Source organism: Tubulanus polymorphus, chromosome 1, assembly GCF_964204645.1.
Source record: "Tubulanus polymorphus chromosome 1, tnTubPoly1.2, whole genome shotgun sequence".
Taxonomy (NCBI): Eukaryota; Metazoa; Nemertea; class Palaeonemertea; order Tubulaniformes; family Tubulanidae; genus Tubulanus; species Tubulanus polymorphus.
In genome coordinates, this window is record NC_134025.1 from 9,281,302 (window position 1) to 9,307,452 (window position 26,151).

A 26,151-nucleotide genomic window follows, 5' to 3' on the forward strand; every position below is an offset into this window, starting at 1 on the left:
ATAAAATTATATTTAAAAGTTTTTCTCTTTATAGTTGTCTTAGTCGGACGGAGCTTGTCGACCTTTTCCATCTCAGTGACCGGGCCACTTTTCCTAGGTTATCAGAAATCGGGCTAGTGGTGATTGAGAGTAGACCGATATATCGTCAAATGCGACAGAACCTTGTGGTTTTAGGCGACGGCGATGTATTACGGAGTGAGTCAACAGCATCGCAACAAGGATCTTCCTCTGGCACGTGGGTAGCTGACCGTACGCTGCTGCCATCTATGTAACTTCGCTGTCAGCAGAATGTGGAGGCGGAAATGAACTGAAAATGGTAAATATTAAAATTTGAGTTTGAAAATTTGGGCCTCAAAGAAATTATCGTCAGCACAATTACCACATGTCATTGGCAATGATCGACACTAGCAAATAGAAGAGTAATCTCCAGAAGAATTATTGATCTAAACCGAGTTGAACACTCGGCAAGAGGAGGCGGCCTGCTGTTTTTGCGAAGGAAGGATGTCGTGGTAAGATTTTTTTTTCTGTACCTTTAGTGACTGTCAATGGCGGTTGAGTGGTTGCGGTAGGTTAGTAGTAAGAAGTTCATTGACGTTAATGATGAATAAATTATGAAGGATTCCTCAAGCCCACAGTTAGAATTAGCCCATTAAATTTAATTTCTAAATGCATTCAGGATTAGGCCTAACCACTCATACCTACTTACCTTTACCCTGATTCAAATACTGAATGTTCTCATCTAACGATATCTTAGGTGTTTCCTCTAACTTTCACGCATGCTGATCAGATTGAAAAACAAAAAGAGTAACTTGAAAGTTTATTGACGCCTTGAGAAATAACAGGCCTATATTGTTGCTTAACAGTCTCAACAATGAATACATGTAATATGTATAAAGATCAATGTTAGTTGTTTTGAGTATGGATACATCAACAATTGGTTTAAATTGTCAGTTTAACCAGTCTAGCCCCGATATTGATGGCATAGTGCAAATTCACTCATGCAATACCTTAGTCTGTAGATTAATCAGCGAAAAGACAAGAGAAACTTACAAGATGTAAAATTTGATTAACTAAAAAAATAGGTTCCAATATTCATAACTGTAATTGATATTTTCAAATGCTATGCTTATGACGTATTCAAATTGACTCACACAGTATCCCTTGAATAATGCTAGCAGTTAGCAATGCATAGAAATTATTTGTAACAGGATTTTTAAAAATCACTATTTGAATCACTATTATGACAGTGAGGGTAAAGGCTAGGCAATATTTCACAATATTACTGAATGTGAAATGTACTTTGTCAAAAAAGTGTTTGGGAATGTACCACTTTCAAATCCTAAAACAGGAGGATGAGAACACTTCTGTGCAAATTCTAATTGGCTTTGATTCAATTTTCAAAAGCAGTTGCTGTGATTGTTTTAATCTACGCTTTTCTTGGCCAACAATTGTTGATATACATGTGCTTTGAAATAGATTAATACGGCCAGCAATGTGAAATGATCAGCTGCGCTTAATCTTATCAATTAATATGTTTTGATTAACTTCAATATCATTGGGCACGTGCTCAGGCTTATTTTCCCTTAGGTTTACCATGGAATAGTCCGTGGGTTTATCTTGGAGTAAAGGTTTACTGAGTACTGCTTACAATTATCCTTATTTTCAAGAGGGCTGTACAGAATTGTGGGGTAGGATAAATCACCATTTTAAAAGCTTGATCTCAAAAGTACATGTCAGATCATGCCTATTAATTTCATTTGAATGCTTATTTATATTTTGCCTTTCTGCTAATTGAGCATTTGTGTATTTTAAAAGAATAGCTCTATAAAAGATGTCCTTCAAAAGACCTTGGCAAGCTCTATAAAAGATGTCCTTCGAAGGACCTTGTCACGCGCAAGACTGCTTAATTGCGACAATATCATCATATCGTCCCTAATCGTGTGCATTACAGTCGGTTTTAACTATTTCGAAGAATAAGATGACAATTGTCTGTCGTGCGACAGGCAGAGCCTTCTTAGAGCGAAGAGACAGTCTCTACGAATCAAATTTATCAAGTTGCATTTATTTTTAGCTTGAAATAATGGAGAGATGATGTTCCGGTGAAGATTTTGTTCCAAGTTGTCGTATATTCGGCTTCGATCAATATTTCATGTCCTGTTGCCGAGTATCTCCAAGCACTATTAATTTCATTACCTCCGGGTTGGGTTTGAGCTCAGTGATTTGCATCGCGAGAGGCCCCTGTACGTACTTATCCGATAAGATTAAAGCTTAATTAACGTTCATGTCACGTTTGTTGTTATGATAGACAATTTATGTACCAGCCTTATGTCGAGAGATCGTTCAATATGAAGGTTATGAGGTTGCATTAACCGCGTTAAAGGATACGTTATGATGAACTCTTTATTTTGTACTGTCAGGCCTATAGCCTACATAGATTATAGATAACAATTAAATCAAAATGAATATTAAAAAAAAGCTACTGATTGTTTGACTTATGAAATCGAAGTGCACCGTTATACATGGCAATGCTTTTTCGATAGGTTTTAGGAGTCAAAAACTACTTCTGGATTATACTATTTCATCAAATTTGCTAAAAATAGTTTCTGTTGCAATTGAATGTGTAGATTATCCGCAATAATTCTACATTTTGTCTGTTTGAGAATATTCGGCAATTATTTGAATGAGCTTTGATTTTAGCTTCTTCGAAGTCATATGTCTTTAAGAGAATGCGGCGGGGTCTTTTTACAGTATTTCGAGTGTTTTCCTTCCAAAATTAGAAAGCTGTATATCATAGATATCAGTTGAAATGTGTGATTTAATCAAATAAAACAACCCACCCTAGGATTGTCCCCAGCATTAGAATTTTTAACTCAAATATGTGCATATGTTATTTGTCTAATTTCATCACAGCCGGTTATTTAGGCCTGTGCGTTTTCAGTTTTCAACAGTCAACTCATGCGAATCAGTATTTAAAAAAAATCTAGTTGGCAGCACGTTCAGCCTCGTGTGCTACTAGAATAGAATGTTTCATAGTCATCAATGATTTCCTGTCAAATATTACCGGATTTAGAACCGTATATTTAATTTCGGATTTCCTGAATCGAATATCCACGTTGTATCACCTTTTATGTCGGATAGTTTTGTATATTTATCAAGCGATTTCGGGCATATAGCGTTACGTGCAGTTGGTCTAGACGCTTACGGATAGAAGATAGGTTTTGATATAATATCATTGTCGACTAACCAAACCGACGTCAGTCCATGCCTCAGGAAAACAGGAAGTTGTAGCGCACTAGAGGAAACCTACTGGGCATAGTATTGATAATATACTGCTATATTGGTATTCATAGCGCGTTCAACTAATCATGAACGGCAATCCGATGTATTGATTCAGTATTGATAGTCGTATAGAGGATTTCCCGTAAACATTTTGCTCAGAAAATCAGACCTTTAGTTTATTACGGACGGGCGGTTGGCGGTCTATGAGGTGAGATCACATATTTTCTATTGATCGCTTGTAATCACTAACTGTCACCGAAAAAAAAGTGTATCAGTATGAAACGACGTAATGACGAGACAGTCACGATTAAGACTTGTGCGTCACTCTATTTCATTGTCATTAGGTCTAGTCATTGTCATTTCATTGTCAAAGTGATTTTTCGTGACGTAGAATGAAAACGATCGGAGTGTTCGCAAAGAAATTGACTCGTACTGTAGGAATGTAGCTATACATGTAGGAATAGGTGAATATTCATATATTCTCTTCTGCTTTTCTGTATCATAGTGAGACTGTATCATAGTGAGACTATGAGATGTTTTTTTTTCCGTCTTGATTGTCAATATAAATGCTGTTTGTTTGTTGTATGCGCATAAGATTCAAAGGTTTTTCGTAGAGAATTCTGGCATCTGTCCACTTTAGGGATCATTATTAGTTTGCAGAGTTCAGTGCCAATGTCATTATTTGCTTTTGCTATCTCAGTACTCTACTACGTGATGTCAGTGCACACACAGATCATATACGGTATTCACCTTTTCTAGGTAGTGCTGAGTTTGAAATCTTACGGTGACCATTAGCACCCCAACATTTTGGCATAAAAGGCTAGAACTAGATAGAGTATAGGGTATATGCTCTGCATATAAAATATCCTCAAAATACTCCATACATCCAGATACACGCAGATACTGCAGATATATTCAAACAGGACCTCTTTCAGGGGATTCAATTCTGTTGTAAGACTATTTACAGCTTCTCTCCTAACGATGACGCATTGATTCAAAAGTGTAGTAATTTCATAGTCAATGTGACAGGCCTTGAGCACTAGTGTATACCGGTAGGCTTATATATTTGAGCAATGTCTCGGCTAAAGACTATTAGCCATCATCAGGCGTACTGAGATTAGATTTTCTAACGCTTCCTGATAGTTAATTAAATGAACTTTAGGAGTCTTTTTGATAAGTGCATCGTCACATTGCATGTATATGATATGTATTGGACATGGGACAAATTTTGTTGAATATATACCAGTAACAGCTGTTTATGGTTGTTATCGTGTACTGAATATTTATTATTAATGTTATGTTATATACAATTTCACCGCGACAATGTCATCGCACTTCGTCGGTCAATCAAATTATTCTTCTCTTTGCCAGAGTTACGCCGAACAATGCCTATTCGGCGTGCTAATCGACGTCGGTTTATCAGTTGAGTTTCATTAAATCCCGTGATACGGTTATAAATCAGATTTCCGTTAATGTTGTCTGAATGTCTGCGGCGACGAATTTTCGACGAATTTGAAATTCAAATGAAATCGCGTTTTTGTCCGCGCTAAATCGAGATAACTGGCTTAACTCGGGAAATGTGAGTCATTATTTTTCAGCAGTGTTTGCATAATTAATCATGCGTTTTATATTCAAGCTTCATATTTTCATGTGACTTTAATTGTCTCATAGTATTCCGCTGATCACGCTTCTATAAAGCGCTACCAGCAGATTATGATACAAATACCGGGACTTTCAACCGTTTCGAAACTTTCTCATTTCAGATTCGACGTGAATATATCGAAAGATGCGCGTACAACGACGACCGATCAACTGATAATGGATAAGAAATCACCGTCAACCTCTCGGAAGTATTTCTCCGGCTTCGGCGCGACAGCGACTGAGTCGACACTGGCGGGCGAAATAACCGAGAAAAAATCCGGCCGGCGGAAACACGACAAAAAGTTCAATTCGCGTTCGTACAATTTGACGACAGGCGACGTCAAGACGAACCGTCGCCATCCGAAGTTTCTATTCCGACGTTTCAAAAGCGAGCAACGGACGCAGGCGGTGACGTCGACGTCGAACTGCGCCGCGAATAAAAAACTGCCCGAGCTATCGTGGCAGAGATCGAGTTCGGAAAGTTCCGGTTCGTTAGAAGGCGGTGGCGGTGCCTGTATCGCGTCGGCGCCAGGTAGAAGCTCGGTGCCGAAGAGTCATTCGATCGACGAACTGCTGGAAAAATGCGATCTGAAGCAACAGCGTACGAGTGAACGAAAGTCGCGAAAGGACATCAGCCGGTTGCGATGCGTGCTCGCGTACACCGGCGCGAAATTCGGCGCGACGCCCGTGTTACCGATGTGCGGCCACGTGAACTGTCATCGGCGAGATTCGGTATCGGTATCCGTGCAGACGGACGACACGAGAATCAACAAGAACGACGCGACGACGGACGATCGAACAACGTCGTCGTCGTTCAAAACATTTACCGGAGAATCGACCGCCTCTTCTCGAGACAATCAGCAAATTGAAACGGACGCTTCGAAGAATTCGAACGACCTCAAAGTTAATTGTTCGACGTCGAATGAGCTTAGTCATCATCAGTCGCAATCTGCATTTAAGGCCGATGAAAGCGAAGACCGGCGAACTGAAGATGTCTCGGAAGCGGATATCGAGATCGCGAGTGGCAAATACGTAGCTCAGGGAAAGGACGATAAACGCCGAAATAGTGATGATTTGGATAACGAACTCGCTCTCTCTCCTGACTTATTGCATCCATCGGCGGAGTTAGGGTTCAATCGTAGCCGTCCGTGTAGTCGTAAATCGAGTACCGGTGACTCGGCTGTAGATATGAGACCGCCGTTGTCCGACGATGACCATAGCGAAACCCGTGCTCCTCCTCCTCCTTCTGCTCCTCAACTGTCTCAATTAGAACTCGTCGCCCATTGGCCTCGGTTGCATAAAGTTCCGTTTCTGGAGAGTCAAACGCCGTCGTTCACGACGATGTCTACGGTGCCGCCGTCTGTTGTCATAAGCGATCACAGTATATCCGACGAGCGCGCTAGTCCACCGGCGACACCTGGTGACGATTTATTGCTGAAATGCGACGACGAGGCCGTCACATCTACCTCGTTGACGTCTTGTCATTCTAGTCCGATAACGCCACCATGTGAGAATCTTGGCATCACGTTCAAAGCATCTGAGTCGTATACAAGTTTTGAATCGAGCGGTGGACTTTCATCTCAGGCTTCCTTCGACACGGATGATGATATGGCTTGCGGCGAGACACAGCTACCAGTCGTCAAAATGAAAAAGGTTAGCATCAGTTACCTCAACTCATAACATATTACCTCATTATGATAAACCAATATATCAGAAGATTCGAAATATACGATGAATGGGATACCGGCGCTCACCAGATGGCGCAACGAAACACCGGGTTATACGTAGTGAAAATCAGTTTATTTTCAATGAAATTTGAACTTGATTTTTAGGCTGCCACAGATATGATATCTGCTTTCTCACTCAGTCTATGTTATAGATTTCACTGGAAATTGATTTAATAATGAGATTTTAATTGAAATGTAGAATAGAAATTGAATCGCCGTATAACCCAGTGCTAGTAACGATCCTCGGCCCGGTTTTATAGATTGGTATTACCTTTAACCCAGGGGCTAATTCAATTAACCCCTGGGTTCAAGGTAAAACCAGTCTATAAAACTGGGCCCTGCTGGATTATTGCTGAATCCTTGCTTGCCACTGTAGCGTTGCTGGTATCCCATTCTCTAACAGATTTTCTGGTCGCATTTTTGGAGCATCAGTCCATGCGTAAAAAATCCCCCCATGCCCACACCCGGTTAAGTGAAAACTGGCATAGGTTTATTGTAATTAAAAAAAAAATATTAACCTTAATTTCATACAGAGTAAATGAACAAGTATCATGCTTGCTGAAGTCCAAAGGACATTATTAGCAATACATCGAAAGAATTATATATGTTATGTAATGGGGAACATTGTTACTTAAATTACAAGAATTTACGTTTGAATGATATACCAGATATTTATAGCAAGGAAAATAATAATAACTATCAATACCATTATCATTATGATAAGAATAATAGCAATGGCAGTGATAATCAATTATAGCGAATATAGTTATGATCATAAATAGTACTAGTAATGATGATGACAATGACAATCAGGGCAAGGTAGCCTAATGAGTAGCGTAATGAGGTTCCACTGTGTTTGCTAATGCTTTCGTAACGATTGCCTAAAACCGAAGTTGAATCTAGCTTTCAGGATTTTTTCCTACACTTCGTAATGAAAATTACAATAAAAACCCGTATGAACTAAATCTTCATTTGATACTTGATTTATTTTTCTTTTTTGTGACTCGCAGAAATTCATCAAGCGCCGCACATGTATACCGCATGATAAATCAATGATTTCCATATAGAATGACACGATATTAAGAGAAGCTAATCCTGATTGACGATAATGTGTGAAATCTTGATTAGTTCGAATGAGCTGAAAAAAGAGCTCATCGGCGATACCATTATCATAGAACAGTTACATGCGATGAAAGCATTCGTGGTATTGCTTTGTTTTCGTTGGTTTTTTTCCTTTCGTCGAATATCATATAATCTATTTCAAAGTTTCTCTCATGTTCACAAATTCGTCACCACATTCAGCAACAAATATTGCCGAGTTTGTTTATACCGAGCTACAATCTCCATGGTAACACTTGGAATCGTAAATATTACACTGATAATATAGATAACGCCTTATTTATACAGTTAGTGACTGAGATAATAACTGGAATTTGCCGCCGCCCCGCACATGTTGATTCTACTAGTGTTGATTCGTCATTGATGTTTTGGAAAGATGAGTTAATTTTCTACATGTGCAAATAAATATAGGGTGTTTAGAAAGAAACAATAGTTTTCGAGGAAAAAATGAAGGCGAAATCTGTATAACATGGTCATTAAGCGGCATGAAATGAGGCATGTGTGGTTCCACCATCATTGCTAGGTGCTGCCATCTGGTTATACGCAAAAAGATTACCTCTTTCATAAATCACCCTGTCAATGATTCTATCATTACTCCAAGGTGCGAGATAAACCTCAGATATACATTTATGCCATGTGTGTATATATCGAAGAAAAAAATGAATTTAGCATTTTCACGTCGGTCTGACCAATAATTTTTTCGGGTGCGCTTGCTTGCGGTTCTACTGAATAACTGACATTTTTTTTTGAAACCTTATTTCGGCTTGGAATTATTGTTGCTTTCCTCGTGAGAAGATGAACTGGTGTTCGATTTTTTAACGCTACCAGAATATTGTCACGGCGCTCGCAAGCGGTAAATTAGATTGGTTACCGGTCACTCACCAAATACGTCATCTTTTTTCATGAGAAAATACCAATTAAGGAAATTGAAAAAAATGAGATATGTTTGGCTATTGCGGATTTTCTGGTTACTCGATTATTTATAGGACGAAATCTACTTTCGCGGGGCGTGTTTTTCGATAAGCTTTTGTTGCTGGATCAGATTTTTTTTCTCGTTTTTTAGCACTGATGCCATTGCAGTTATTAAAACCGTATATATACGTCATGACTCCACGAACAAAAACGTAATCAACTGTGGAGTACGAAAACCATTATTTATGGGCCCGAAATAGATTATGATATGTTTGTTGTTTAGTATAAAAATGAGGAAGTAAAGACTGAGTGACGTATGTAGTAGTAGTACTGCTGCGTATATATCCATAGCCATGTTTATGACATCACAAAAACCACAGTATTGACACAATTAAATGCATTGTGAATGAACCATACGCTATTGCCGCCACAGTGTGTTGTTATATAGAGTGGTTTAGAATTTAATATATATATATATATATATATATATATATATATATATATGTGTGTGTATGTATTATCAAATCACATTAAATCCAACACAACTGTACTGCGGAATATCTGTGCTATATGCTGGTTGTATAGTACGTTTTTAATCTTCGGATATCGGTTGGATTTTTATTTCGCGTGTACCGGTCGGTATATAGCCTATAGCGTCGGGTATAGTAGTATAATCGTAGGGATTCCGTTGAATTATTCAGAGACCGGTTAACAATCGCGAATCGCGAAAATACCTCGATGGCCGGGCTACGATCCTATTTACCGATCCGATCGAAAAACGCTGTTGTTCAGCACCGGTGATAAGACCAGTCGCGGTTATTGGAGCTCTTATCGGCTTCGAAGGCAACAGTAGGCAGATGCGGAGTGCGGAAGAATAGGCTGAATGAATACGCAGCTGCTGGATTATTGTGCTGTTGCGGAACGCGCCGCGGTAGCTGAAAACATTCTAGGTTGCACCGTACGGCGTACGCACCTGTAGAATCATCATTCAAACTCGGATAGTTTTTTTCGCTAGTCAAAAAGCTTGCGTCATTTCGGATTATTAGGTTCACCGAGTGTTTAGTACAGTTGTATCATTCTCACTGTCAGTAGTTGCATGTACTCTGTAATACACGTATAGCTTTACACGATGACACGATAGAGGAGTGCTTGTACTAAAGATATCAGATGGCTTATTATTATATATATATATAGCTTTCGTTAACGGTGCATTCGCTGTCAATGTCATCGCGACAGTAGTCCTGGACGCCACTCAATACTACCTACGTATGTCACTGTAACTCTCTCTCTCCTCACTTCGATAGTTCTTAATTCAGACGCGACGTATACACCGCTATTTCAAGGCTGTTTTGAGACGCGAATTATCGAGTGACACGGCTTTGATTTTTCCGTCATCGGATTCTTAACTAATGTGCCGGCGCGGCGTGCTTTGCGTTCAGTTTTGCCAGTTATAAATTGTTCGTCGGATAGCTCTGATTTCTTCGATTTCATATCGATAATGTTCAAATCGGATTACGAATACCGCACTACATCGTTCCACGCGGATTGTAAAAGTTAGTACGGACATATCTGGATTATTATTTTTTTTTTCGCCGAATTTGAATAACCCGTAGATTCAATCTTGTAACCGACGATTTAGAGCGGGCAAACGTCGTTATAGAAATCATGGATGCGCCGAATAAGTCGATTACCGCGTTTTCGTTATCAGGCGATGCGGCTAGTTTAATAATCAACGTCGACGCTAATAATTCGAAACTATGCGTTCATAACAATTCGAACGGATCGAGTGGCAGCGATTGCGAATCGGACGAGGTACAGCACGAGCCGCCGTGCGAGTGCGACGCGTGTTTCCTCGATCTCGAGGATAACAACAGCGGCAGCGGTACCGACGAACCTCCCGCTAAAACTATCAGAAAGGTACGACGATATTCTCATATATAGCTTTCATTCATATCGTTAGTTCCGTCGGTGTCCGATCCGGCCGGACGCACTCAAATCCACAAAGATGGAGATCAAAAAAGAAATATGATGATTTTCAGGGGCGCACCTGGGGGGAACTTTGACAGGTGCGCAAAGAAACAAAAAGGGCATATGTATTGAAATAGGGCAAGTTAAGTATTCACGCAGCCGAAACAAGGGTCTTGAAAATTTTGAAATTTCAGTGCATTTCCTTGAGGTACATTTAAGAGGATATATGCTACATCTTGTGCTGTAGACTGCTGTCTTTTAAGTTGTGGGTGGAAAAAGTGCCTCGAAGAAACATATTGCCATTATATTTTCAAAAGGGCACGGGAAAATTGTGACGGGAGCAACGTCTAGATCCGCCTCTGATTTTTGCTCATTTATGACGAAGGGCTGCGCATATGTTCCTAAAAATCAGACCCTAGTGTGAAGTTATATTCATCAGCACAATGTTATGATAGAAAACCTTAGTAAGAAATGTGCATTCCAGGCAGGGGTGCTTAATGTACTGAAGATGTACGTATCTGGTATCTCGGTAATGTTTTCCTGCGGGATATGCCCGATAGGTTTACGTCCGTCTTCTAGTGGCATTCGCTGTTCGCTGAACGTTGTTTTCTTCTTGGTTCACGCATTAGTATACATTCTCTGAAACAGTTTAGTAAATTCACGTAGCATTCTAAGATAACACTGACAACTAATGAGTTATTAAAAAGACCTTTAGTCCAGTTCTAGTTCAAGACATCTTTCAAATCATAAGGTGTAATTTTTTCATTCGAAAGCCCCGCCCAGTAGTTAAGACTGTAATTATACTCCAAGAATCAAATCCTGGCAACTGTAACTGCCTTTACGTAAGATCTGTGTCAAAAGGTATAATTTTCTTATCTGCTGGTGGGTATGTCCTTGTAAAAGCTGAACTATTATACAATATATATATGGTGTTTCGTTATATATTCTAGAATTTCTTGACTGTTGGCTGTTTCTATACTGGCTGTTGTAAATGAATCCATTGACGAGGCGGCATCGGCGCAGTAGCCGGCTCTGCGCTCATAGTAAGATAATAGCGTTTCATAAATCCCAGGATAGCGATCTAATTACTGATCCGTTATCAAATTCATTAACTTCATATCAGACCGAGCAATATGAACAGTACTGTTTACTTGCCGAACGAACGTTTGAATTGATAATAACTGTGTATTAATGTTTTTCTGTTTAGTACAGTTTTGAAAGGGTTTATAGGCCTGTTATATGAACTGGATCAGAATTCGGTACGAGTAAAGGTCACGCATGTCATATTTTAGATTAAACTGTAGATGTCCGAGTTCAAGTGTTATCCACACAGTAGATAGAAAATGGCCTTTGATAAGCATTAGGATGTGAATGATTTTTCGTTGGACAACACGTTATGGATTCAACTTTTCACAATCTGTAACACGCTGGTTTTTCTCTCTATCTGTACAGTGCGGCGTATGTGAGAATTGATTAATCTTTAACTATTGAACTTTTGAACTCAGTAAATGATTAACTGTTCAAAACAAGACTGTTTTATATTTACGTATATATCTGGTATGCCATTGTCCACGATCTAATGAAAATTAAGAAAATAGAAGTTCATGGAGCAGCCAATTAAGTCAGCTCGGGACTGCCGATGAAAACCCTGCGAGTAGAGTTGATGATTGTGTTGTGGATCATCACCGATGTTGGGCGACTAGTGCGATGTCGGGCAACTAGTCCGGCAGTGGCAGTAGCTTAAGAGAGTTTACGTCGAAGCAACACTAATCGTGCATCATCTCAGCACAACTAAGATGTGCTCGAGATCACAAGCTTTCCCGTTGTTTCAAATACTTGAAAGGTTTTCGCTTGATTTACCATATAGCGTGTCAATTTCAAAAAGATCCATTTTGAGAAGCAGGACTGGAAAAGCTTTTAGATTAGTTGTCGAGAAAGAATGCAAACGTATATATATATATATATATATATATATATATATATATATATATATATATATATATATATATATATATATATATATATATATATATATATATATATACCCATTAACACTCAGTGATGCCCGACATTTCGGCTAATCTACGACAACAAGCACTCTCTCCTGCTGCGTTGCCCGGTGACAGCGGCCACATTGATAGTATATTAACTTTGATATATTTACCAATGTCATAATTTGCAGTAGTCGTGTTAATCGAACTGCCATCGTCAGAAATATCCCGATGATTTTAACCTGACCGAGTAACCATGGTTACCACACCTGCTCTATTTGAACGATGCGAGGTTCGTCGATGTAGGAGGGTCGGGCAGCGGTCGGAATCGGTCCATTGTTGGTTCGATCAGTTTGTCTCAAAATATCTCAAACGATTATCACGTATTTAGGATGTTTTATTCGGCGTAAGCCGCACGTATTCAATTCCTGCATCACTTAAGACGTTTGGTTAATCGGAAGTAAAAGGATCGGCTTCCCGTGATATTATATACATCGACACATTTTTCGAATAGACGGAAAGGGATCAAACCGTATTCATTGCTCAGGGGCAGGTCCGGAGGCACTTATCATGGAATTGCAGGAAAAAGGACGCCTCGTCTTGTGAGATAGTGGTGAAGATCGCATGTGAAACATACAAAAAAAGTAAAAAGAAAATGAAAATTTCAAGAAAATGTACAGATACACACAAAACTTACATATTAGCAGCGATCATACAAGCATTTTTGACGGACGCCAAATTAGGCCTGGAACAACTGTTCACACGGGTGCCGATTAGCCCGAGTCAAATTTCGCCTGACCAAAAATGTTGGACCAGGTCTGAGCCAAATTTTAGCAAGGGTAAAATATTACATATGAGTTGCAACTGGTTCGGGAAGTAACTCACTTCACTTTATTTAAGCATTGTTTAGCAATGAGAGTGGTTTACGTGTGAATGCGCTCTCTAATCAGGCACGAGCCAAATTTGTTGCGGGCCTGATCGGGGCCAAATTGTCTTCATTTGTGGTCGCGGCTGTAGCAAGCTATGTAACATTTGGAGACAAGATTGTCATCGGAATCATCACATTTGAATACGAATATTAATGCATATGTTTTTTTTTTCTTACAGGTCAGCTCGTGGCGAAAAATCCGAAACGTCGTTCATTGGTCGCCGTTCGTGCAGCAGTTCAAAAAACATCGGTATCCATGGGTACAACTCGCAGGTCACCAGGGTAAGCGGCGAAAAATAGTTGCTAGGCAAATTGATGAACGAGAAGTTGACGAATGGCGTTATTTAAGTGGTGTTTAATGATCAATCACGTTCTCTCTCTCTCTCTCTCTCTCGCTCTCTGTTAATGGTTCGCTGTTTGATTAAGAGCTCGTTGTCCTAAATTGATGACTGGCTCGGAAAAACGGTGAACAACTTGTCAAGAGTAAACCCGAATAAATCCCAGAATAGAAATGAAATGTAGCTTTTAACGCCATTCCGAAAGTGAATAGAACGAGTCTCAAAGCTAAGGCTGATTTAGGAATGTTCTCTTAGGGCAGTGCATATGTATCCTAGGAAAAAGTTTGGGGGGGGGTTGGAATGCGTGTCCTAAGCACACCTAGAACATAGATTTTCGGCATTTCTTATGATGTCTACATCGTAGCTTCCCAAGAATTTCTTGTCAACAAAGTGAGCACATGCCAGCCTCACCAAGTCATTATTACCACTTGCTATCATAAAACTCTTTTTCAAGGGGATCCTAGTGATCGTACAGCCTTTACAAGCTCTGTTCAGGTCCCTATCATCAATCTACTAATTCGGTATGTTCCGTGTATTCCGTTTTTAATTTTGCATTCCTTTTGATTTATGATGAAATGTATGTATTATATATTCGAGCAATTGCCCAACCTGTGCATAACTGATAGCCCATACTTCCCTACACCGCAGCAGGCCTGCGAGGATCCTGAACGGACAAAATCAGATGAATAAACATTGCTTATTATATCGCATTTATTTGTCTTGATACATCTTATCTGAAAAGGAATTCATACATATCCCGCTGCTTTAATTGCATCTCTATAACACATACGTTCAATTTGTCACCACTTCTAGTGCATATCTCTTCGTCGGCTAACAACTGTGACAGGCTTTTACATCGCGCAGAAAAAGTGAAAGCTCTTCAGTGTCATCAGTACATCCGGAGTGCTGGTTTACTGTCAGATCTCGGTTTTCTGCGCAGCCATTTCCGGTGATATTTTATTAGTCTGTCGGGATGTAAAAGAACCTAAAATGGGGCTCACGATGGAAACGGTTCGTTTATTTCTCGTCTCGCGCATTCGAGTCACGAGTGTGTGGTGGCGGGCTCTTATGTTTTCACGAAGTGCATCGCGATTAATCGCCCCGATATGACACGAGAGTTTCATGAGGAAAACACCTCCGAATATTGAGCTTCTTTATGAGGCGTGATTACTTATCGCGTACGTTTATTGACGTCGACATCAAAAACTAATCAAAATGTTTCCGCTCTTATTGTGAGTGCGACGACAAATAGACAGCGATATACGTCGGTAATGTCGCGCCGCTAAGTCGGCCGATTATGCGCATAGTTGAAGTAGCGAAACAAAACACCAGTAGATTAACTGCTAATGTCGCACATGATTTCGATAGTCCAAGCTAGCTTAAGCTATGGCTGTACCTTTTTGGACTCGGCTAAACGACCAATAATCACCATTTATGCTTGTAGAATCAAAATCCACGAACCAGTTTCTAAGACTTGGGTGTCTTAAGTTATCCGGAAAAAAATTATGCCTAATCTTTTAACTAGAAGTCATGGAAATATGATATTTAGAATAATGAATAATGTTCCAATACTATTACAAAATAAATCTGGGCCCAAGTTAGTACCTAGTGTGTAAATTATCATGGAATATTAATCGGATGATACAACATATCTATCTCACGTTTTGATGAATGCTCCCTGTTGAAATACACATATATGTGTATGTATGTATATATATATATATATATATATATATATATATATATATATATATATATATATATATATATATATATATATATACATATATGAATATTTGTTTTTTATCTGCTAGTCAAATATAAAATTCATGCATGTGTCTTGTATAAATATAAGCTGTGTACGTACACATGATGAATTCAGGGAATTCTTTTTCGTATAAGGTTTTGCATTTCAGAAGGAGCTGCAGCTTAGTATTAAGTCATCAGTTGATTTCGATGCTTGTGTAAACAACGTTCTCAGCTTAGTTCTGCACTTCATTCAATTTACCGAATTTGTCTACCTCGTTTCTATGACTTGTTTTTATGTCTTTCCTAATGAGTCCTGATACTTTGATGAATATTTGATGACGGATTTAGCGACGAAATTGGCAGGCCCTGGCGCTGAATAAATTGTCAACTTTTTTTATCTCCTCTATCTGATGACATGTCTATGATGTTATGGAGGCCTAATGCAGTTTTTCTTTTTATTTTTGTCAGGCAATTTCCGTGCTGGCGACCAAGGAACAATTTTGAAGAAGTTGTGTTCTCGCGAACAGAAATGTCTAGATAAACTTATGAAAGACATTTTACGTCCCTACGTGCCGGAATATAAGGGTGAAGTTATCAAAGACGAAGAAAGTATCCTTTAACAGTGAAATTGCGGATCCTTGCATAGGCACAGTCCTGGGGCTGGTTTTATAGACTGGTAATACGTTTAACCCCGGGGCTAACTTCTGTCATTTTCAATTTAGTTAGCCCCAGGGTTAAAGGTAATAGCGGTCATAATAAAACCGGCCCCAAGAGTTTACACCTATTGACAACTATAGGACTATAGGTTGAATTAACCCACCGTGGATGGATTAAGTTACGACTGATCTATAAACAGCCAGCCCTTGGTATTTACAGAGTTCGCGTTTTTCGCCGTGAAATGTGTTTCAAAGAGTAATTTTCAATCCAGTGGAGTGAGTAACAGGATTCCTAATGCAATTTATAGAGATCTCCTCCAGCATTATCATCAGTAGATTTCCGTGTTCGCCGAACAATTGACCTCGAGCATTCTGAGATATCAGGGGAGAATTATCGCATGAATAAATCAAATGATGTAAAATGTAGCTGTCATTTCCAAAATATCTAACGTCAAGATCTTCTCGGCAATAAATCGTTAGCGACATGTTTCATGCCGTTATTTTCTGTCGCCGATAACCTATTCCGGTCAACGGCGTTCAAGGGTATTTCTGCGGATTTTCTGAGAACAATGTTTTGCGTATAGAGTTTCCTTGACCGAATTGTACTAGAATATATACAAATGCAGGATCTACTCTGCGAGTTTGACTCTCCTTGCGTCATGGACTGCAAGATCGGAGTACGCACCTACCTCGAAGAAGAATTACAAAAAGCCAGAAAAAATCCACAGTTGCGAAAGGTAACAGATCATAAACCAGAGGAGAACCTAATCAGTGGCCTCGGGGAAGGGGGGAGCTTATTTTGCTTATCTCGGCGGAATTTATTCTTGGAATTGCAATATATTACGCGCACTGAAGCTTTGTTGTAAGTAACTCTGATTTGGACCGTGATATGATAATTTGGTTATTTCACTTCTTACTGAATATTGAATGAACTAACCAATATAATGAACATATATTCTGATGCTCGGAAGTATTGAAGTGTTCGATGCTCGAGGGTTTAACTTTATTTAACTTGATAATACTGCAAGTACAAAAACATCTGCTGCAAAAAATATTGTATTTCATAAGTTTTCATAGCGATTGTATTCATACGTACTTTATCCTTGAGCTCTAGGCGTTGAAATTGATTCAATATCAATTATGCCTGTTATCAAAAATTCATAATACGGGTAACTAGTCTTTATGAATTTTTGCTGTTATATATAGCCCAGACACGGATAAAAACTGGACTAAACTCAATTCTAAAGCTTACCTTCGCTCGTGTTGGTTGTATCATTTAACAAACGTGAGACCAGGTCCAAAATCAACCCTATTATGCAGTATGAAAGAGTATAAAAGTGGCAGTAGTAGTATGGTTTCAGCAAAAATAAACCTGGGTTCCTGCCATAGAAATGCTAAACACTGTACTGAAATCAGTCTTCAGCGTTGATCTCAAAGTAGGGATTGTTAATTATTTGTTTGGTCGATTTCGTTTGATTTGTTCCAATTTAGTGCGAAACAGGGTGTTTAATTTTGAAATTGGAAATCGAAGTACAGATGTAGTTGTGTAAACGGCGGTCGAATTTACAGAACTTGTTGTATAAATTGAAATACTTAATACATACATAATTGGAAATTTCGGTTCCAGTTCATTCAAACAATCTTCGCTTCAGCATTAGAAACGGGGTTCATATTGTTTATCAGTCGCGTCTGAAAATTTGTTCATGATCTACCAATTACATTTAACTAAACACTGAATCTAGAAAATGTTTTCTAAATTCAATGTTTTTAGGATATGTACGATAAGATGATAGAGATCGACCCTAATGAACCGACTGAAGACGAACACAAAAACCAAGGCATCACGAAACCGCGTTACATGCAGTGGCGCGAAACGATAAGTTCGACAGCTAGTCTGGGATTCCGTATCGAGGGGATCAAGGTGAGTACAGCACGACGTCAGTACAGGCTGATTGGATTTGCATCGCGGTAGCGTCTTCTTTTCTATCTCTTGTCTCCCGTTAAAAGGAATCAAACCGCGACCGAAACTTCAGCTTAGGGCGACGCATAAAAACTTGCGCGGCATAAAACATAGCCTACTGGTACATCATCATCATCATCATCATCATCGCCTGGCATTTCTATCCAGAGATTATATACTGGCATGTCTGTTTTTGACATCGCGATTACCATTTTAGAAAAAGCATCCATCTATTATTACATTTTCTAGAATACAGGAAAATAATCATGCGCTGAATTAAGCTTCGAAAACTGATCCGTATTGTGATTATTATCTTCATTAGGCAATGCTTCAAAATTTTCAAAATCATCCGTTTTCAATTTCATTTACGAAACTGAGAAGAAAGGAGAAGAATTTAATGATATTTCTTCATTAGAATTAAGGCCATTCTAGTTGAATCGGGCATTTTCACTTACTGTAATATCATACCAGCTCGTATGCTGGAAGACTAACGAAGGGTATTCGTTTCATTCTAAGGCAGACGTCGTGATGATGTGGAACGAAATCAATTCAGATTTGGCCGACGAACAATCGATAGGTATTCACATCAGAAAAGATCACGCGGGGAGTGTGTGTGCGCGTCGGATCAAATGATTTTTCCCCCTCCCTCTTTTACCCGTTTAGATTTACGTCTCCAGCTGCACCTTCAAACGTCGAGCGAGCGCACAACGACGAGTCTGATTGATAATATGGATTGAAACATGCACCGAGAGAATGCCGCGCAAGATGACAATCATTGCAAAAACATCCCTTTCCTTTTTGAAGAAATTTCCTCGTCAATATAAATAACGCGAAACATCGACATCTGTTCGATAGCTCGGTTTTTCATTCGTGCTCCACGATTCTGTACAGATGTTTTACCTGCCAGCATTTCACAGATTGTTTCCCAGTTAGCCCATCCTTTATACTATACTAGGCGCGAAGTCAAACTACGGCTCCTCGCCAAAATCTGATGATGATGTTACCATGCCGCTCTATCGTATTAGTCCGGATATACAGTGAACCCGCGATATGCCGCCCTCCCATATACCGCCACCCCCGCATACCACCAGGTTTTCTCAATGTACATCTCAATACAAATACATAGTAAAACACCCCCGTGACTGTACATGATGAAATTTTTTCTAAAAGAATCGCGTCGATTTTTCTTACGAAATGAAAAAGAAATTCTGCTATTGTTATTTCATATTGCTTGTATTTACTTGTAGTGCTATAACAACGCAGAGGTATGTACCGGTTACGTGATGACGATGATAGGGAACGAGCATCATTCTGTCCATCATTTTTTTCTTGCCTGCTATATATTTCTCATACCCGTCTTCTCTCATTCATCCGTGTTCTCTCTTACAATCTCTAAATACCGTAATATATATATATACATATTATACTAGCGACATAAGTTCTCGTTATCGATACGAGGGTTGATCAACTTTGCGCAACGACTGAAAAATGATACGAGAAGTGGGATTAAATTTTCACTTCGCGCTGCACAGCTGCCAATCGTCAATCATTTTTTGGCGCCGTAGAAATTGTTGCAGCAATGTTCATATACATTGATAACTATCATAGGTTATGTACTGATGTAAGGGGTTTGCATGAGTCCATGTGCACTACGTCATCAACATTGGCGTATATTGTGATTAGATATATTTCATAACTCATATTTTATTGTTGATAATTTCTAATAATTATTTTTTCACAAGATGTCAAATATATATCGAGGCTAGTCTATTTGCCATGCAATTGTCGATATATTCAAATGCAATAGTACATTATTGATCCCTAATATAATATAATTCATATTATATTATTTGTTTATTGCCGACAATATTAAGCCATATACTGTACATATTATTTTTCAAGGCTTCAATAAACCTTCGCATTTATTTTCTTGTTATATATCGCCAATTTTGATCAACCCTCGTCTGAAATCCTGTGCACATTTATTAATTGATGATGAAATGCTTATTTATATATATTAGCATTACTGAATGTGCTGGGTATGTAACATTAACTTAGCGATGTTAGTCGTTAAAAACAAATTCACATTAATCATAGTTGTGACATCGTTTCTAGGGCAGAGTACAATCCAAGTTCTTATGCTATTGTAGCACCTATTTTCAGTCCTATTTCATTAATTTTGACGATTTAATCATTCGAGCTTATTATTTTTTCTTATATGAATAAATTTCGCAGAACTTTTACTATTGTTGGTAGATCTCCGTCGTTGATTTTGATTATATCAATGAAAATATAGATTTTATTTGTAAGCTTCATTCTGATTTTTCTTTGATGCATGATTGGATATTGAGCCGATGAACCGACTAAGCCAGTGCCCGTTTTATTCGAAGTTGCAAAATTCACTGTTAGTCTTAGTTAGAACTGAGCCACTGTTACACACTCTAATAGTTTGATTAGATCATGCTACTGGGCACTTTCATTCACTTGTTTTATACTTTGAATACCATGTTTCTTGTTTCATGATGTTTCTTTCCCTTAACCCACCTACTTGGCGCCATTGTCAAAAATATAGTACATGCTATTGATTTCTTGAATTAAAAAAGGTTTCTTGCTAAGATTACTCACAATGAATGCTGCATGTAATTAACAAGCTATTTAATTAATGATATTAATTAGATTATCTAGTCCGAAAGAAATCGGACCTTAACCGTAGCTAAGATAATTGTGGTGTTGATTTTTCAAAGATAGATAAATCCCTGTTCTTCATATGGTGAAGGGACTTCATTCGATGGTTGGAAATTGTTTTTTTTAGGTAGATTTCGGGAAATAATATTTCTGATTTGATTGGCAAGAAAATTCCTGTTTCAACGGTGAAATGATGCATTCACATTGCTGAAGCTTTTTTTTCATGTATTTTGTATGAGGGGAAATGTGAACAATTCTCTTTAATCATCTTCGAAATGCTATCTATGCACACACAATTCCATTTTCTTTTCAGTTTTCTTTTCAATGGTGAAAATACTGACGACGACGGTGATTTACGCCGCCTCTAGAAAAAAGTCTAATGCATTGATATCAATTTGTCACTTCAGAAACAGGACGGGGCATCTTCGCGAGACTTCAAAACCGTTAAAACCCGAGAACAAGTGCAAGATTCGTTGAAATTCTTCACTGATAATAACAAAAATATACAGGTAAGACATTGCAACGACGATATCCGTTGATTCATAATGCATTTTTGTCTAATAATTGTCTACCTATGTGAAGTTTAGGGCAAAATTAAACGTGCATTCATCATGCCATCATTATTTATGTTTTCAATACTGCGCAGATAAGAATTATTAATCGTTTTGAACAAATTACGTATTTTTCAGATAAAAATGCCCTGTATTTGTATACCTTGGCATATCAGGTATATGCGTACATGTGTTTACTCAACTTTATATTTGTATTTCTATTATATTTTTAGATGAAATACATTCGCCGATTGAAAGCCATTAAAGCTACTATGGAAACCTCTGAGTTTTTCATGACGCACGAGGTAAATTCAATAGAAAGACCTTATCTGAAACCATGCATGAAGCAAATCTGCCACAAAAATGGCCGATAGTGTCCTAATCCCTTTTTTTAGCCCACTTGGGACTTTAGTCCCAGCGGGCTATTGCGTTCACTTTTCGTCCGTCGTCCGTCCGTCCGTCCGTAGAAGGAATCCAGTTATTTTGGGAAGTTTTGAAGACGCTTCAAGGTAATGTCTTGATATTTGGGTTACACATGTATCTACCCTAGACACATCTTCAGCCCAAAAACTGGCCCTGTCAGATTCAACATGGCCGACTGGCAGCCATTGTTGTTCGCCAAAATCAGCACTTTTTACACATTTTTGAACTTTTTGAGGGAAATTTTGAAGACGCTTTGATCAATTACCTTGATCTTTCGGATATATGTGAATTCCCCTAGGGCCCATCAGCATAACAAAAATTGGGTCGATCGGACTCAAGATGGCCGTCCTATGACCTTTTTAGTGCCCAAAAATGTTAATTTTGGCCCAAATTCTGAGTCCTGTAGCTTCCTACTGGTTTATCATTTCTCATTGCAATTTGTGATGGGTATTCTTTGGAAAGGGATGTTTAATACCTGAGACAGGTATTTTTTATCAGCCAATTATGACGCAATTGGCGGCCATCTTGGTGTCAGCAGTAATCATTCGTAAGTGGGAAAAAAGTTTTTCCACATTCCATATTGATACCTAAGCGTATTTTGTTACCACAATCATTTAGAAAGTTGTAGCTCATAACGTGTTCTATGATTGTGGTGAGTTTCAAGGTCATTGGTTTTTGTATATGGCCACCAGGGGGCGTTGAATAATGCAATATCTTAGTATTTCTATATTATATTCGTATCAATGCATATTTTGTAACGACAATCAATTGCAAAGTTGTAGCTCATGACATCATCTATGATTGTGGCAAGTTTTAAGGCCATTAGTTATTCTATATGGTCACCAGGGGGCGTTGAATAGTAGAATAACTTAGTACTTCTTTATTATATTGGTACCTAGGCATATTTTGTTACCATGATTTATTACAAAGTTATAGTTCGTGACATGTTCTATGATTGTGGTGAGTTTCAAGGTCATTGGGTTTAGAATATGGTCACCAGGGGGCGTTGAATAGTAGAATAACTTAGTATTTCCATATTGAAGTGGTAACGAGGCATATTTTGTTATCACAATCAATTACACAATCGTAGCCGCTGACATGTTCTATGATTGTGGTGAGTTTCAAGGTCATTGGATTCTGTATATGGTCACCAGGGGGCGTTGAATATCGAAATTGTTAGATTGTTGAGCATTTGGAACCACTTCCCAAGTGGGCATGGTGTCCCTGGACCCCTAGTTTTTAGTAACAAGAGCTTATCAATTATCACATGTATTAATCATTTAAAATTTTTCCATGGTATAAGCTAAAACTGCTTGCAAAACCCTTACAAATCGGTCATGGACCTTGCTAATACACTGCATACATTAATTATCAATTAGTTAGGAGGTGGGTTAAGATTTCTATTCACATCGTTTGCAATAAATGAGTCCTGTATGATTGTATTATAGATAATTGGAAGCTCTCTACTGTTCGTCCACGATCACAAGGAGCGAGCTAGTATATGGATGATCGATTTCGGAAAGAGCATGGCGCTCCCGGACGGACGTAAAATAACGCATTCAAATAAATGGATCGAAGGAAATCTAGAAGACGGGTATTTGATAGGACTTAATAATTTAGTCGATATTTTGGACTTATTAGTTTCTCTACACGGTGACGGCAGCAGCAATTCCGAAGAAATGACGAACAACAATAAAGAAGATGATAGCGCCAGTAATTCAGCAGCTGATCAAGAACAAACGTAATTAAAACCGAAATGACAATTTGTACATATTGAAGAGTTGCAGCTACTTACTTACCAACTACTACATAATATATAGCGTATAATACAAAGTGGTTGACTGTTTCTGGCAGTTTCTAAATCTGAGATGGTCTTCTTGCGCGTGCCCATAACGCGGTGTATTTATCTATGAATGTAGCAGAACGCGTGTTCACCTTGTTCTAATCTTTTCGAATTGGTGGTATTTCTATAGCCCGCCTGGGCTTATGTATTACTCGGCTTCATGAAGTTGTCTTATCATATCACCAGGCGGATCCAGGCCATATTCTAGATATTCATTGAAATTTGAAATACCTAGGAAGCCTTCGGAACGCACCAATATACAAACCACGCTGCATGTGCTCTCCAAATTTGGACATGTTCTCGTGCCCTTGGCCATGTTGGCTGAAGTGGTGTGTGCCCATATTTTCTCGAATCCTGGATCCGCCCCTGATAGTTCTTGGAATTCATCTCGATTGTATGTACTTCAGCTGTACAAACAAGGGCGTTAATCGAAGAATTTCCTCACGTTTTGCAAAAAGTTACGATCATCCAATCTTCTAATGTAATATATATATATATATATATACATATATATATATATACATACCATGTGATGGTCTATGCATATATATATATATATATATATATATATATATATATATATATATATATATATATATATATATATATATATATATATATATATATATATATATATATATATATATATATATATATATATATATATATATATATATATATATATATATATATATATATATATATATATGCATAGACCATCACATGGTATGTACATGATTCTTCACGATTTGCTTGATATAATGTGGAAGTCAATGTTTCAGGTGGATTTTATTTCAAATGTAAAGTATTCATATCATTCTTTCCATTTTTGGCTGGAAAGTATCGTCGTATTCATAGAAACGAAAATGTCAAAGTATTTCGAGAGTATGTCGAGATTAAAATCTTTTTTCACCTAGGATATATCAGTTATTCCCATTAATACTTACATGATCAGTATCAATTCGATTGTCAATGCCTCTGGGTTATTTTTGATATTACTGATTAAGCCTTTTTGTTCATTTTGTATCAATGTGGAAATTCAAATAAAAGCAATAATTATGTGAAGTTACTGTTGATTGGAATACATCGTAACCAATCCCATATTCTATGTATAGATATTTGGATTTTGTGTTGGAAATCATTGTACCCATTGTTTGTTGTGCTATAAGTGCACTGTGTATCAAAGAAATGACTTTGTGGTATGTCCCAATGTCGGCTACACCAGACTGGTACGTACAGAAAATGCACCCGGCCCCTTTTTGTAACAAAAATGATTCTGCATGGATAGATTTTTTTTAGCGAGATTCATGCCTGTCAACCCCTGAGCACAGTCTCTCGTACATGAAATTTTTTCTCTGACACAAAATCGGGTAACAAAAATCGAAAATATTATTTACCCAATACATGCCAAACTACTTTTGTTTTTATTGATATTGATTAATGATTATGTAAATGTCAGGCTTTCACTCATACAGTACAATGTTCATGTACCAGGGTATATGTATATATATTTTCAATATTCCTAATTTCTAAGGCTTCTGAAATTTCATCATCCCGTAACATGATGCCTGTATGCCATAGGCGTGAATGAAAATCTCGATTTCTCATTCAAAATACGGAAAATCTGGGTCGACGGGCTTGGCGATTAAATATTTCAGAATTATCAGTTTTTTTCATCAACAATAGCCCCTTGGACGAAAGTTCTATTTTTCATTTTTCACTCTGAAGTTTAATTTGTGAGACTAATTTCATTAGTAAAGGTATTAACACACTAGCCCCCGGCCAAGGGTTTGAACGCTGTTTTAGCCATGTTCTCAATTCCTTTCCTACGAAATTTCGTACATATCAATTGCAATATAACATAATACTCGTAATTTGAGCTCAAATTTTAATGTAACTCCATTTGCCAAAACACACTCGAGTGAATGTGAAACATAACCATGATAATTATCTGCAATGTCCAAAGATAATGTTTGCTTCATTAAGAAATAAAATATCTAATAGCCTGTTCAACTAAATGCATTTTTCAATCCGATTCACATATTATCTCAAAATACTTTTTCTGTAACATTTTTCAACTAACCCTTTGATATTTTTCTCGGTACATGTATCATTATTATTCGTGGATTTTATAAGGAACCACTGAATTGAACCTGTGCATACTACCAACTTATGAATATCCCTAGTCAGATTTGAAGATATTTTCCGATCATTTTCTTGTCTTTTTTCCAATAGATATTTGAAACTAAGAATAGCGTTGTATAGTCTGACCGAAACCTAGTATATTCGAAATCAAAATTATGTATATTTGACGAATGCAGTGAAGGTAGCAGCTAGATTACCAATTAGTTTAGGCCTATCAATTTGCTCTAGTAAGATCT

The 26,151-nt window shown here is 38.0% G+C and overlaps 1 protein-coding gene across 6 annotated transcripts; it reads left to right on the forward strand.

Annotated features, from left to right (window-relative positions):
• Window positions 1-322: 322 nt before the first annotated feature.
• LOC141909082 (uncharacterized) lies at window positions 323-24,234 on the forward strand. Of its 6 annotated transcripts, XM_074799477.1 has the most exons (11): window positions 3,666-3,743; window positions 4,651-4,858; window positions 5,043-6,573; window positions 13,745-13,847; window positions 16,121-16,261; window positions 16,918-17,045; window positions 18,080-18,229; window positions 19,516-19,533; window positions 21,361-21,462; window positions 21,738-21,809; window positions 23,376-24,234. In XM_074799477.1, exons 3-11 carry the CDS (start codon window positions 5,098-5,100, stop codon window positions 23,670-23,672), a joined length of 2,487 nt encoding a protein of 828 aa, XP_074655578.1. In that variant the 5' UTR covers window positions 3,666-3,743; window positions 4,651-4,858; window positions 5,043-5,097; the 3' UTR covers window positions 23,673-24,234. The 6 variants fall into 6 exon arrangements, with proteins under 6 accessions (XP_074655571.1, XP_074655562.1, XP_074655578.1 ...); XM_074799470.1 differs by lacking the exons at window positions 3,666-3,743; window positions 4,651-4,858 and adding an exon at window positions 323-509; XM_074799461.1 differs by lacking the exons at window positions 3,666-3,743; window positions 4,651-4,858 and adding an exon at window positions 3,395-3,487.
• Window positions 24,235-26,151: the final 1,917 nt, after the last annotated feature.